This window comes from Brachionichthys hirsutus, unplaced genomic scaffold (genome assembly GCF_040956055.1).
Source record: "Brachionichthys hirsutus isolate HB-005 unplaced genomic scaffold, CSIRO-AGI_Bhir_v1 contig_1006, whole genome shotgun sequence".
Taxonomy (NCBI): domain Eukaryota; kingdom Metazoa; phylum Chordata; class Actinopteri; order Lophiiformes; family Brachionichthyidae; genus Brachionichthys; species Brachionichthys hirsutus.
The window spans coordinates 1-12,331 of NW_027180483.1; the positions used below are offsets into that span (position 1 = coordinate 1).

At 41.0% G+C, this 12,331-nt stretch overlaps 4 protein-coding genes across 4 annotated transcripts; all 4 read left to right on the plus strand.

The window, feature by feature from the left end:
• Nucleotides 1-506: 506 nt before the first annotated feature.
• LOC137915377 (claudin-4-like) lies at nucleotides 507-1,674 on the plus strand. Its single transcript, XM_068758715.1, has one exon. It carries the CDS (start codon nucleotides 576-578, stop codon nucleotides 1,200-1,202), a length of 627 nt encoding a protein of 208 aa, XP_068614816.1. The 5' UTR covers nucleotides 507-575; the 3' UTR covers nucleotides 1,203-1,674.
• An 893-nt stretch (nucleotides 1,675-2,567) lies between these two features.
• LOC137915376 (claudin-4-like) lies at nucleotides 2,568-3,686 on the plus strand. The gene has a single exon (XM_068758714.1). It carries the CDS (start codon nucleotides 2,568-2,570, stop codon nucleotides 3,201-3,203), a length of 636 nt encoding a protein of 211 aa, XP_068614815.1. The 3' UTR covers nucleotides 3,204-3,686.
• Nucleotides 3,687-5,477: 1,791 nt separating this feature from the next.
• LOC137915375 (claudin-4-like) lies at nucleotides 5,478-6,920 on the plus strand. Its single transcript, XM_068758713.1, has one exon. The coding sequence runs from the start codon at nucleotides 5,534-5,536 to the stop codon at nucleotides 6,269-6,271; it is 738 nt and encodes a 245-aa protein (XP_068614814.1). The 5' UTR covers nucleotides 5,478-5,533; the 3' UTR covers nucleotides 6,272-6,920.
• A 703-nt stretch (nucleotides 6,921-7,623) lies between these two features.
• LOC137915370 (claudin-4-like) lies at nucleotides 7,624-11,918 on the plus strand. The gene is made up of 2 exons (XM_068758707.1): nucleotides 7,624-8,185; nucleotides 11,005-11,918. Exons 1-2 carry the CDS (start codon nucleotides 7,703-7,705, stop codon nucleotides 11,662-11,664), a joined length of 1,143 nt encoding a protein of 380 aa, XP_068614808.1. The 5' UTR covers nucleotides 7,624-7,702; the 3' UTR covers nucleotides 11,665-11,918.
• Nucleotides 11,919-12,331: the final 413 nt, after the last annotated feature.

Consider the following 12,331-nt stretch of genomic DNA (forward strand, 5'->3'; position numbering starts at 1 on the left):
AATCCAAGACATATGTTCAGAAAACAAAAATACAAAGTTACCATCTTTGTAGTGTAACAACATTTTTGTTTTTACTTTTTTAAATAATATACCTTTTGAATAACTTTCACTTGACAAAGCAAAGTTGGGGCCTTTTTTTCCAATTATAATGTAACAGAAAGCATTAAAAATAAAAACAGGAGTAAAAATGCTCCTTGACAAACAACATGATAATTTTGAAGGTGTGACTGAAAGTACTTTTTTGAGTCTGTTCAACCAATCCCAATATATGAGTCATGATACAGATATTTCACCTGCAATTGTTTTTCGACTGGGACAAAAACTGACATGATGACACATGTCCTAGGGATGGGGGTGGGAAAGTAGATGTCATAGCCCAGCGTTGTGTGACAGAGAGAGAGAAGTGTGTGTGTGTGTGTGTGTGTGTGTGTCAGGCCCCTCCCAAGTTAAATGTATAAAAGACCCATTCCAACCGTACCCAAACACATTCTCTTGGGGATCTCTTCAAGTACGACTTTACAAACTTCAAGAGACACAACTTTTGGACATTTTCTTGGAAGACAGACAAAGGAGACATGGTGGCAGCTGGATTTCAGATGTTGGGCATTGCCCTGTGTATCATTGGCTGGATTGGGACCATCATTACCTGTGCCCTGCCTCAGTGGAAAGTGACAGCCTTCATCGGTCAGAGCATTGTCACTGCTCAAACCACTTGGGAGGGCATCTGGATGAGTTGTGTGGTCCAGAGCACGGGCCAGATGCAGTGCAAGGTGTATGACTCTATGCTGGCCCTTTCCCGTGACCTCCAAGCAGCCCGCGCCCTCATCATCATATCTATCCTGGTTGGAGTTTTGGGGGTCCTCCTGGCCATCGCTGGAGGCAAATGCACCAACTGCGTGGAAGATGAGGCAGTCAAGGCCAAAATAGGTGTGACATCTGGTGTGTTCTTCATCGTTTCTGGTGTTATGTGTCTCATCCCTGTGTGCTGGACAGCAAACACCATCATAAGGGACTTCTACAACCCCCTGACGGCAGGGTCTCAGAAGAGGGAGCTTGGAGCTGCACTCTTCATTGGCTGGGGGGCTTCAGCCCTCCTCATCCTGGGCGGTGGACTCCTCTGTGCAAACTGCCCTCCCAAGGATAACTACTCAACCGCCAAATACAATGCGGCACGCCCGACTGGCCCAAAGGACTACGTCTGAGATAAAGACTGAAAAGGACTTTCAAGTTGATTCATGTTGTCACGACGTAAACGTTTTGAATTCTTTTGAACAGTGACTTTATTATGAACAAAGTTTGGTTTGATAATTTCACACTAAGATTCAGCCCTTCTGGAATTGTTCCATCAATGTCGAGATAAAGTGATGTGCACCACACCCAAACAGCCGTGGACAAAGAGACGTGATCTGAGAAAGAAGACGATAGATAGATAGATAGATAGATAGATAGATAGATAGATAGATAGATAGATAGATAGATAGATAGATAGACAGATAGATAGATCGATAGATACAGGAACATTTAACATGCTACTTTAATTCACTGTGTTTTTACTGCTTTGCCTTTTTCATGCCTTTGAGACTATTTACATAAACTATCATTTCATTCAAGAATGTACAAGTGTTATATCTGACTGTTTGAAAATGTAAATAAATTGTTTTTACCAACATTGAACTATCCTGCTTCTTTCATGTTATAGCATGTTATTAAAACAGATTCATGATCAAATAGAGGCTTCATCAAGGACATATGATGCAGGGCTCGATTAGGCACCAATAATAATAGAAGAAGGAGAAGTAGGTTTGTAACCACAAACATCTTAAAAACAAACATTGAAAAACCTTTCAAAAAATATCTTTAGTAAATGTAGACAAAAAATAATGCCTTTAACTACTTTATCAAGTTAAACTCTGTCACATCTACATTTCCCTATTAATTGTGTCACTTTTTGTACTCTCCTGGTAAATTGTGGGATACAGTACATGCAAATAGTTTTCCCTTGAAAATTCCCCACTGACTGTCCAACACTGCCCCTTGAGGCGAATGATATAACACATTCTGCAGTTTCCGTCACACCTAATTATGTGCAAATAATACACATGCAGTTTTTACACTTCAGTTCAGTATGAGAAATTAAAATGTCATTAACACGCATCCACATTTATCAAAAGCAAATAAGATCACTTGTGCTTACGGCATTGTCCTATGCTTGTTCAGATTTGCATTAGAATCTGAGTTTCTAGGGTAAAATATATGTTTTTAAATCCCATAGCCAAGTATAACATTTTGAAATCATAATGAATTATTTGCTGACGGAAAAGAAACCTTATTTTCTCTATTTTGTGTTTGACCTTGAAGCTCAGCCTTCTGACAGCTCAGCACTACTAAAGGTCACTGGCTCTCTGTTTGTGTGTAAACACCATGAAGCCAATCGGAGCTGAGGACTGTGGTTTCACATACCCTCATGTCTGTGTCCCGGCTCACACAGTATTGCATAAATGCAAGCTCAAATCATTCCTCTTGTCTCTCATTTTGGATTTTAATGTGCGCGGGACAAAGCTGAAGAAATGGTGTCTCAGGGGATTCAGATGGTCGGCATAGCGATGGCGATGATTGGCTGGCTCATGGTCATTATAGTGTGTGCTTTGCCCATGTGGAAAGTAAGTGCTTTTGTTGGAGCCAACATCATCACGGCTCAGACCATCTGGCAGGGTGTGTGGATGAACTGTGTGGTGCAGAGCACAGGCCAAATGCAGTGCAAGGTGTATGATTCTCTTTTGGCCCTGGCTCCAGACTTGCAGGCTGCTCGAGCCATGCTAATCGTTTCCATTCTGCTTGGAATCTGTGGAGTGATCTTGTCAATCGCTGGTGGGAAATGCACCAACTGCATCGAACAAGAGAAATCCAAGGCGAGGGCCTGCATCCTGGCTGGAGTTTTGTTCATCATCTCCGGGTTGCTCTGCCTCATCCCCGTCTCCTGGTCTGCCAACACCATCATCACCAACTTCTACAACCCGCTTAGTATCCAGTCCCAGAGGTATGAGTTAGGAGCAGCGCTGTACATCGGCTGGGCGGCTGCCGCCCTGCTACTGTTGGGAGGGGGGCTGCTGTGTTGGAATTGCCCACCCAAGCAAGAACATCCCCACTACGTACCAAAATTCACGCCTGTGAAATCAATGGCAACATCACGAGAGTACATATAAGAAGGTTAGCGCTTCTCTTCCAACGTGGACTTTCAAGGTCACTGGAAAGGTGATGGGAAAAGATCCCAGTTACTTTAAACACGTTTTACCTGATGCCTTTCAATGAGTGGAATAATCACAAGTTTAATTGCAAAAGCTGCTTTTCATATTTAATTGAGAGCACAATGTACCAGTAACAATGTAGGGCTCTGGGACTGTATAGAAGGAATCACTCTCACGTCGGTGAGACAATGTTTTTCTGCACTGTTAAATCAAATGTGTCAAAATCTTTGCTGTTAAAAATATGTTTTACTGAAATCAATCTAACTAAGAAACTTTCCGGTGTTCACATTAGTGTCTTGCATTAAACTTCATAAATGACAGAAATTCCTTTGCTACAAATGTAGAAAATGAAACATATACATGTATAACTTACCGGTATGCTTGATTGCATTTTACATTGATTTCATATATTTAAAGAAAAATATTGCCATTTTAATTATTCCCACCTGTTCTCTCTTGAATCTATTGTTCTGTTAAATAAAATATACTTAATGGATGATTGCTTTTTTTTAAACTCCTAAACTGTATATCAAAGTTGATACTTCAAGGGATTCTGTGAAAATCATTTTGCAGCAATACATTGGACATGATATAAACACTGCTCTTATGCATATTCCATGAAAAAAGCAGGTAGAAGTGGCTGCACTCTTTTTGGATATAAAATACAACTGGACAATCATTTAAATTAATTTGTTGTTTTGTTTACAGAAAAAACAAACAGCCAATCATTTCCCATAATGCAGATTCTCACCAGCCCAGTAGAAAGCTATAAAATATTGGCGGGTGTTCAGAGTTGGTTATAAGTTAAAAATAAAAAGGAACTGCTATAGTTCAGTTTTAACATACACTTAGGGGAGAGTGTGGTAAGATGAGCCAGAGGGTAAGTTAACCCACCGCTTGGTTCTCGGTAACTGTGCACATGTTTTGTCATGTGACCATAAATTCAAGAAGCACCTATCACTTCTATCTTGCTGTGTTAAAGAGAAGCATGTGGAATAAGAATAATTGCTTGTTCTACACACACAAAAAAAAGGTTTTTGCTTGTAAAAGTAAATTTTCTGCATACCAGGTAAAATGACTAAGCTCCTCTGGCAAGCTGTGCCAGAGCAGAACTTTTTTTTTTTTTGCTTTGTCAGGAATGCATCCTGAGAATTTACTTTGATAGGAGACATCCTGAAATAAAAGAAAATGTTGTCATTCTGTCTTTGTGTATTTTTTCCTTACGTGCAGGGCAACGTAAGTAAAATGTGGCTCATCTTAGCCCACTCTCCCCCTATATAAATGAAATTGTCACAATGCCCATAATGAGCTTTGTCCTGCCTATCATCAGCTTTCACAGAGCCTTTCTTTATTAGATCCTGTTATAGAGATGGTTGCCAGTGCAGAAAAGCACCACCGGATAAGAAAGCGCTTAGTAGTATCTGTGATACTGTCATGTCAGCTGATGTGACTGTTTCAGTCTTTCTGCTGGTATGAAACGCTTTTGATCACCTGCCAGGTTATTAAACAGCACAGTCACCACGAGAAAAACAAGAAACTGGTGGAGTCCATGCATCAGGAAAGACAGATTTGTTCCGTGTGACCATTTTTCTGTTCTGTTTTCTTTTTAATAACCTTTACTAATGTTTGAAAAACCTCTGGCCTGGTTGTATTATAGCTTTATATATATATTAAATTTGATCAAATCAGTCAGTGACAGAAACCATGTGAAAACACATAGGATAGAGAAGCTCGCAACTTCTCTCCATCCGTCCCTTCCAATATTTTCTCAGTGTAATGGCAAAGCAATCCTGCAAAGATCTGTGTCAGTGCTTTCTCTGATACAAACATAGTCTATTTATACTTTTAATATAAACTAAAAGCATACACTTCAAAATGAAAGGAGATGATCTGATTATCTCTTTGCTGTGCTTCACTCATTTCAATATAAATCACTTCTCAGAATTTAAATGAGTGCAACACGATACCTTTTGTAAAACAGGACGTCTTTTGATCTGGTTTCAGGGCCATTTTAAATCCCCTAAAGGTTGTACTTTCATTTGATGACCTTACCCTTACTGGAAATCTGCCTCTGAAAAAGAAAGGAATTATTCTGAAACGAGTGCCACTCCTCTAGCTGCAGGAAAAGAATCTCGTTTGACCAGAAGAACTCATTTGACAATGGGACAGCCCTCCCCTTCTACATTTTCTGACAAACAGCAAGGGGGAGAGAGCTGCCATTCCGAAAGAGAGCCAGACCTGTGTGCTGAAACGTTTTTCTCTCCTGCCGCAGACAGAGCCTCTTCACCATGGGGAGACTTGGCAAGGAGGTGGCAGGTCAGGTCATCAGTTTTGTAGGTTTTGTCGGTGTGGCGGTGACCTGTGGAATTCCCTTGTGGAGAGTGACCACCTTTGTTGGGGCAAACATCGTAACAGGGCAGACTATTTGGGACGGCCTGTGGATGAACTGTGTGATGCAAAGTACTGGACAGATGCAGTGCAGTCTCAACGAGTCGGTCATGAGACTTTCTAATGATCTGCAAGCTGCCCGAGCCTTGGTCATCATCTCCCTCATCTTCTCTTTTGTCGGCTTCATTATCAGTTTTATTGGAGCCAAGTGCACCGGCTGCCTGAAGAACGAGGCATCAAGGGCCAAAGTGATGATCATAGCTGGATGCCTCATCCTTATTTCGGCTATCCTGGTGCTCATCCCCGTCTGCTGGTCTGCAGCCGTCTCGATCATGGACTTCCAGAACCCCTTGACCATTGAGACTCAGAGGAGGGAAATTGGGGCCTCTATCTACATTGGCTGGGGCTCGACTGCAATCCTTCTGATTGGTGGGATTATCCTTACCACATCCTGCCCTCCTCAAAGACCCACGTATGGATACCCAGCCTACCCACCAGCTCCACTGTATCCTTACGCAGGCCCAACATATGGGCCCGTGTATGCTCCCCCATCCAGCCAACCATACACGGGGACTGGATCATACGTGCCCGGCAAACCATATGCAGGACCGGCTTCATACTCTGGACGGTACCCGTAAAAGAGCAAACGGAGGATAAAGACTGAGACTTGTGCCAGTGTGGATTCAGGAACCTGTCATGCCTGAAATATAAATCACGTCAAACTACACATTGTAAATCTACTGGATGGAAGATGTTATATTTCAATAGATAACTGATGTTTAAATTTGAATTTCTTACACAGCCCTGTAACCTTTGACAATTATGACATGTTCCTCAGGTGTTTTCTCTTTGTATTGATTTTGTGCCCTAAAGTAGACATCTTTATAACTTTAGCAAGTCTTAATATGACAAGAATATTATTTAAACATGTCTTAGAATATTGCATCACTTTTTAAATTTAAACGGCTGTAAGTGTTGTTATTATTATTATTCGCTTGTTGTATGTAGTATATTTTATATATAGGGAATATCATGTGATTTCTGTGAATGCCCTTTTTTTTAAGATTACACAAAATAATTTCATTAAAGTGTCTGTATCATATTAATTTATCTGTTTGTGGAGTCATTATCACAACATATCACTATTATTTTATGGATAACTATATGTTCAGGGCCAGCAATATAAATTTCAATCCTATTTAAATGTGTGTGTGTGTGTGTGTAAAATTCCTATATTATATTATACTATAATATATAATATAAATACTGTATATGACTATTCTTTTATAAATCAATATCAATCCTAAATAAAAGATCAATGTGTTTAATTCACTGAGTCATTCCACCGATAATTGTCATGAACTTCCTAGAATCTCTGAAATGCAAATACATGATCAACCGTGATTAAATAAAACCCCCATCAACCAAACTTTGAAGAGATCCAATCAACTCTGAGTGACATTGATGATTGTGAGTAAATCAATCAGTCGAAGACTGTATAATCTAATTCCTGATACCGGTAATTAAGCGGAAGTAAAGAAAAGAATGACTCTAAATGGAAGCTCCTTCCTCCTCAACTGACATCCGGTGATACTAAACTACTCCAGTAGTGACTGGACCTGATCTTCTGGTAAACAACCCGGTCAACAATCGGTATTTTAGAGGCCATTGTTTAAGTGTGGCGTCTCATTACAGGCTTGATTTCAATTGAATACTGCACTCTAAATGGTTGAGAAATCTTAGAAACATGAGATAGCTCATTTTAAACGTCGTGTATTTGTTCCTGGTTTTTAACTTGTCGCTTTTGCAGTGTGCTGAACATCTCATCGAAACCGTTGACTATCCGCATACAAAATAATGTCAAGAATCTGGTTGGGCAAGTAAAGGGCACCGGTTTCATGTCAGAGGGAAGTCCTCCTGACTCCGCCCACAACAGAGACATGCTTATAACCAAAAGGAATGCGTTACGGTCTTAACTCAACCTCCAAAGCCGAGTTGCTCGGACCTGCTCCTGAAACGTTCCTCTTTGCTTCTGTTCAGTGTCAAGCGCCTCAAACAAGACTTCCATCATGGTTTCGCAAGGACGGCAGATGCTTGGCTTTGTCCTGGCGATCATCGGTAGCCTGGGAACCATTATTGTGTGTGCCCTGCCAATGTGGAGGGTCTCGGCCTTCATTGGAGCCAACATTGTGACGGCGCAGGTCATCTGGGAAGGCTTGTGGATGAACTGTGTGATGCAGAGCACAGGCCAGATGCAGTGCAAGATCTATGATTCTCTGCTGGCTCTACCCCAGGACCTTCAGGCTGCCAGAGCTCTTGTGGTCATCGCCATCATTGTTTCTGCCCTTGGGGTCCTTCTGGGTATTGCGGGAGGCAAATGCACCAACTTCGTGGAGGATAAAACTGCCAAATCCAAGGTGGCCATTGCAGCCGGAATTGTCTTCATATGTGCTGGAGTTCTTGTCCTCGTACCCGTCTGCTGGTCTGCCAACACCACTATCAGGGATTTCTACAACCCCATCACAACCTCTGGCCAGAGGAGAGAGCTGGGGGCCGCACTTTACATCGGCTGGGGCACAGCTGCACTTCTCCTCCTCGGTGGAGCCCTCCTCTGCAGTTCATGCCCACCCAAGGACAGCCCTGAATATCCAGTCAAGTACTCCGGTGCTAGGTCAGTAGCCACCAGCAGAGCCTACGTGTGAGCGTCTCCCCCCCCCCCCCGAACAAGGCCACGAACAATTTTAATTTTCTTGAGCAACTCCACGTTACCCTGATTCTCTCCTAACACCATAGGCTGTCTGTCTTTTGTTCAATTCAAATTTATTTGGTGGAGGAAAGTGTTTCTGGAGGAATAAGAAACAGTGCAAAGACGTGGTTTGATGCTACAGTGATGGAAAATCATCCACCAAAAGCCTCACGACTGGACTGAGATATTCTATATGAAGTTTTTATTGAAACAAACATTTCCCTAAATATTTGGTATGCTCGGAATCCTGTACAGTCTGAACAATACTTTGTGAAATTGTGAAAAAAAGAAAAGCTTTACAATCTTGTTCAATAGTTGCATGATTGACTTGCATTTGTTAGCAGAATTTACTTGTTTTTAATAAAACAATTTTGTAAATGTGTTGTAAATGTGTTTTTTGTTTTGTACCTCACTCAAATATTTCTTTTTTTATATAACTATTTCATGGTTTAATACTTCAAATGTCACAAGATAAAAACACAACTGAATTATTTATTGTCAAAGAGCTTCAGCCGTTTGCTTGAATACTTCCTGCAGGTGTTAAACCAGTTACACCAGATTTGCAGAGTTGCGAGCCAGTAAAACTCTGTCATAGAAGGTTCTATGACAGAGTATCTAAGGTGTCTATGGTGCTGGTTTCCTCCGCACTTAGGGTTGGCAGATAAATAGTCTGCCAGATTTGTCTGTCTGTGTGTGCAACATGCAGTATGTCACAGATTTTTATTGCATTTTATGGATACATGGCCAAGGAAGACATAAACGATTACATCCTAAAATCCAGCCAGACATGTCCAGTCACCCAGATAAAATTTCCAAATGTCCTCAATTTCCAGAAGACTCTGTCTGTATGGATAAATAAAGTGTATTGTATCGTATCGTATCGTATCGTATCGTATCGTATCGTAAAATACAGCATTGGGCATATCTGTGTAGACGGGATAGCTGCCAGTCTAGATTGCATTGTTTTTTAAAATAAGTCTGTGATGACACAATTTTAATAACTAAAAAACCATATATTATACTTAGCTGTTCAACGCCGTGAGTGGACATTTTCTGTTTGCACTGGTGGAAGTTTATTTTAAACCAAAACAGGATCTCTTCCTATCCCTTTCCCGATGGGATTTGTCCCAAAGTGACAAATGATTGCGTTCAAGGGATAAAAGTCCTCTACTGGATACTGTAATTATGACATGTCAAAGTCAGATGACCCAAGATACCTCTGTTTACATAAGTATTGTTTCCTGTTTCCTTAATGACAATGACCAATTCTGAATTATGGTTATCCATATTGTCATTGCTGTAACCGTAATGGGCAATACTCCATAACCGTGGGTACATTTTAACCAAACTTATTGACATATTTCACAGTTGTTGTTGTTTTTTTATTTTGCTTTATATGGAAAGAAAATCAGAATGGTGATTGGGGGGGGGGGGGTCAGGTCATAAAATGTTTCTAGGACCTATTTTAGTTCATTACAAAAATGCTTTCTGTCCTTGTGTTTTACTGCTGCAACACTCCCTGTTGTGTTGCTATTCTCGACATGGTTTCACATTCCTGAGTTGCTCTCTGCCAACAGAGAATCTCCCTGAACCTGTTCCTGATGCTCCTAAACACTCTGATGTCACAGTGCACAATCTGGTCCACCACTATATGCAAAATCTGAGACAAGAGTCACACAAAACTAAACACATTTTACTTTTCATTATTTTTTGTATATTATATTTTACTTTTTTACTTGTATTACTTTTTATTAGACTTTTTACTTTTGATTGATCCATCCATTTTCTTGTAGAGGAGTCGACCTCAATCGTCTCATCTAAAGCCGTTTCATCTGTATTGCGGTTCATCGGTGTTGCTGGAGCCTATCCCAGCTGACTATGGGCGAGAGGCTGGGTACACCCTGGATGTGTCACCAGCACATCGCAAGGCCACTCAGAGTGAGACAAAAGCACTAACCACCGGGCCACCCTGCAGCACCACTTTTGCCTCATAAGAAGTACATTTTGAAATATATATATATATATATATTTTTAAAGCTCTTATATCTAATAATAATAATACATTTTTATTTATAATGCTTTTCTAGATACTCAAAGTCTCTTAAATGAATTTGAATTTTAAAATTAAGCCTATTTTAGAAGGCATTTATATTATTATAAGATCAGTTCAGATAATTTGGTGTTTTGTATCGTTTAGAAGCAATCAGATAATTAAATATAAAAGTAACCCAGTTTCTTATGAAGCTTACAAACAAAACAGAAAGAAAACAGCTATACACATCTTAACCAACTTAATTCAAACTAATTAATTTTGGGGATGTTGCATTTCTTTTCTTTTCTTTTTTTGCCACATAAACACTTTTTCTTGCTGAGAATAGAAACTGGACTTCATGCAACACAATCTCAATCTCCATCCAGATGAATGACAAGAAGAAACAACCTTGATTGTGTCTGCACACAAAGAATCCTGCAGAGCTGGTATTATTTGGCAGGGCCCCTTATGGTTTCATAAAAACAATCGCACCTTTCATTCTTCACGCTCATTCTGCTTCGGATGCTGATGTGAACACACCTCATCTGCACTCGGTATTCTCTCAGAGACAGAGAGAGAGAGAGAGAGAGGAGACGATGGCTTCCATGGGGTTGCAGATGGCGGGCTGTGTTCTGGCCCTTTTCGGTTGGATCGGCGTGCTCATTGCCTGCGGTGCTCCCATGTGGAAGGTCACTGCCTTCATTGGCAGCAATATAGTGACATCCCAGACCGTGTGGGAGGGCATCTGGATGAGCTGCGTGGTCCAGAGCACAGGTCAGATGCAATGCAAAGTGTATGACTCCATGCTGGCTCTGAGCGCCGACCTCCAGGGGGCACGAGCATTGATGGTCGTTTCCATCATAACAGGCATCGCGGGAATCATCGTAGCTTTCATCGGCGGAAAGTGCACCAACTTTATTCCAGGGAAGATGGCCAAGGCAAGGACGACCGTGGCAGCCGGTGTGATACTGATTATAAGCGGAGTCCTCTGCTTTATCCCCGTTTTCTGGACTGCCAGTATGATCATAAGGAACTTCTACAATCCTCTCGTGATAGACGGTCAGAAAAGAGAGCTCGGAGCCTCTCTTTACATCGGCTGGGGGGCTGCGGCACTGCTGATCTTGGGAGGAGGGCTTCTGTGTGCCAACTGTCCCCCCAAAGAGGACGAGGCCCCCTCTGTGAAGTACCTGCTGAATAATTCTGGAGGAAATGATTCAGTCCGAACTTTGACACCAACAAAGACATATATTTGAGATTTCTAAAGGTATTAAGTAAACTCTTGATGACGTACAAATAACCTGCAATGAAGGAACTATGCACTTTTACCTTATGGGAGAACAATATTTTGGGTGGTTTGGATATTGTTGTTGTTGGTCATAAAATAAACATGTACATGGGAAGTAGGTTAAGTTTAATAAACCACAATTACATGTTGGGAAAATGGCCAATTTCAGCTGAAATAAATGTCACTTTATATGTTTTTGTTCTTTGTGTTGTGCACAATAAATGGCTTTATACCTGACCTGATCTCATACTTGCTTACATATATTTCAAAACTGAATACGATTGTGGGGGAATTAAACAAGCAAAGGGAGAACCTGTTTGTCAGGGACTTACCAGAGATCACTATGGAGCCAACAAACATGGTTTCTCAGGAACGTTCAGACAACAGTGTCAGCATCGGCTGCATGAACGCTTGGGGAGGAGGTAGATTACAGTAATGAAAAATGGAGCTTATCAAAAGTTGATACAAAGGTTTGCCAAAAGTTTAAATCATTTCCTTCCAAGTAATGTTGCCTGCTCAGCAGGCCTTGTGGGAGAGCTGTGTTTTCTCTTGTTATCAGACTGAGAGGAAGAAGAGTCAAATTGCACAGAGTCTGGAAACTTTAAAAATGTCAAACATACTAATTTCTCCACTCA

What these genes read in the sequence shown, in the direction of transcription:
- LOC137915377 (XM_068758715.1), top strand. Translation starts at nt 576, where the DNA reads ATGGTGGCAGCTGGATTTCAGATGTTGGGCATTGCCCTGTGTATCATT.
- LOC137915376 (XM_068758714.1), top strand. Translation starts at nt 2,568, where the DNA reads ATGGTGTCTCAGGGGATTCAGATGGTCGGCATAGCGATGGCGATGATT.
- LOC137915375 (XM_068758713.1), top strand. Translation starts at nt 5,534, where the DNA reads ATGGGGAGACTTGGCAAGGAGGTGGCAGGTCAGGTCATCAGTTTTGTA.
- LOC137915370 (XM_068758707.1), top strand. Translation starts at nt 7,703, where the DNA reads ATGGTTTCGCAAGGACGGCAGATGCTTGGCTTTGTCCTGGCGATCATC. An exon ending in GCCAGAGGAGAGAGCTGGGG is followed by an intron (nt 8,186 to 11,004) that starts GCCGCACTTTAC and finishes GAGAGAGAGGAG; the next exon opens with ACGATGGCTTCCATGGGGTT.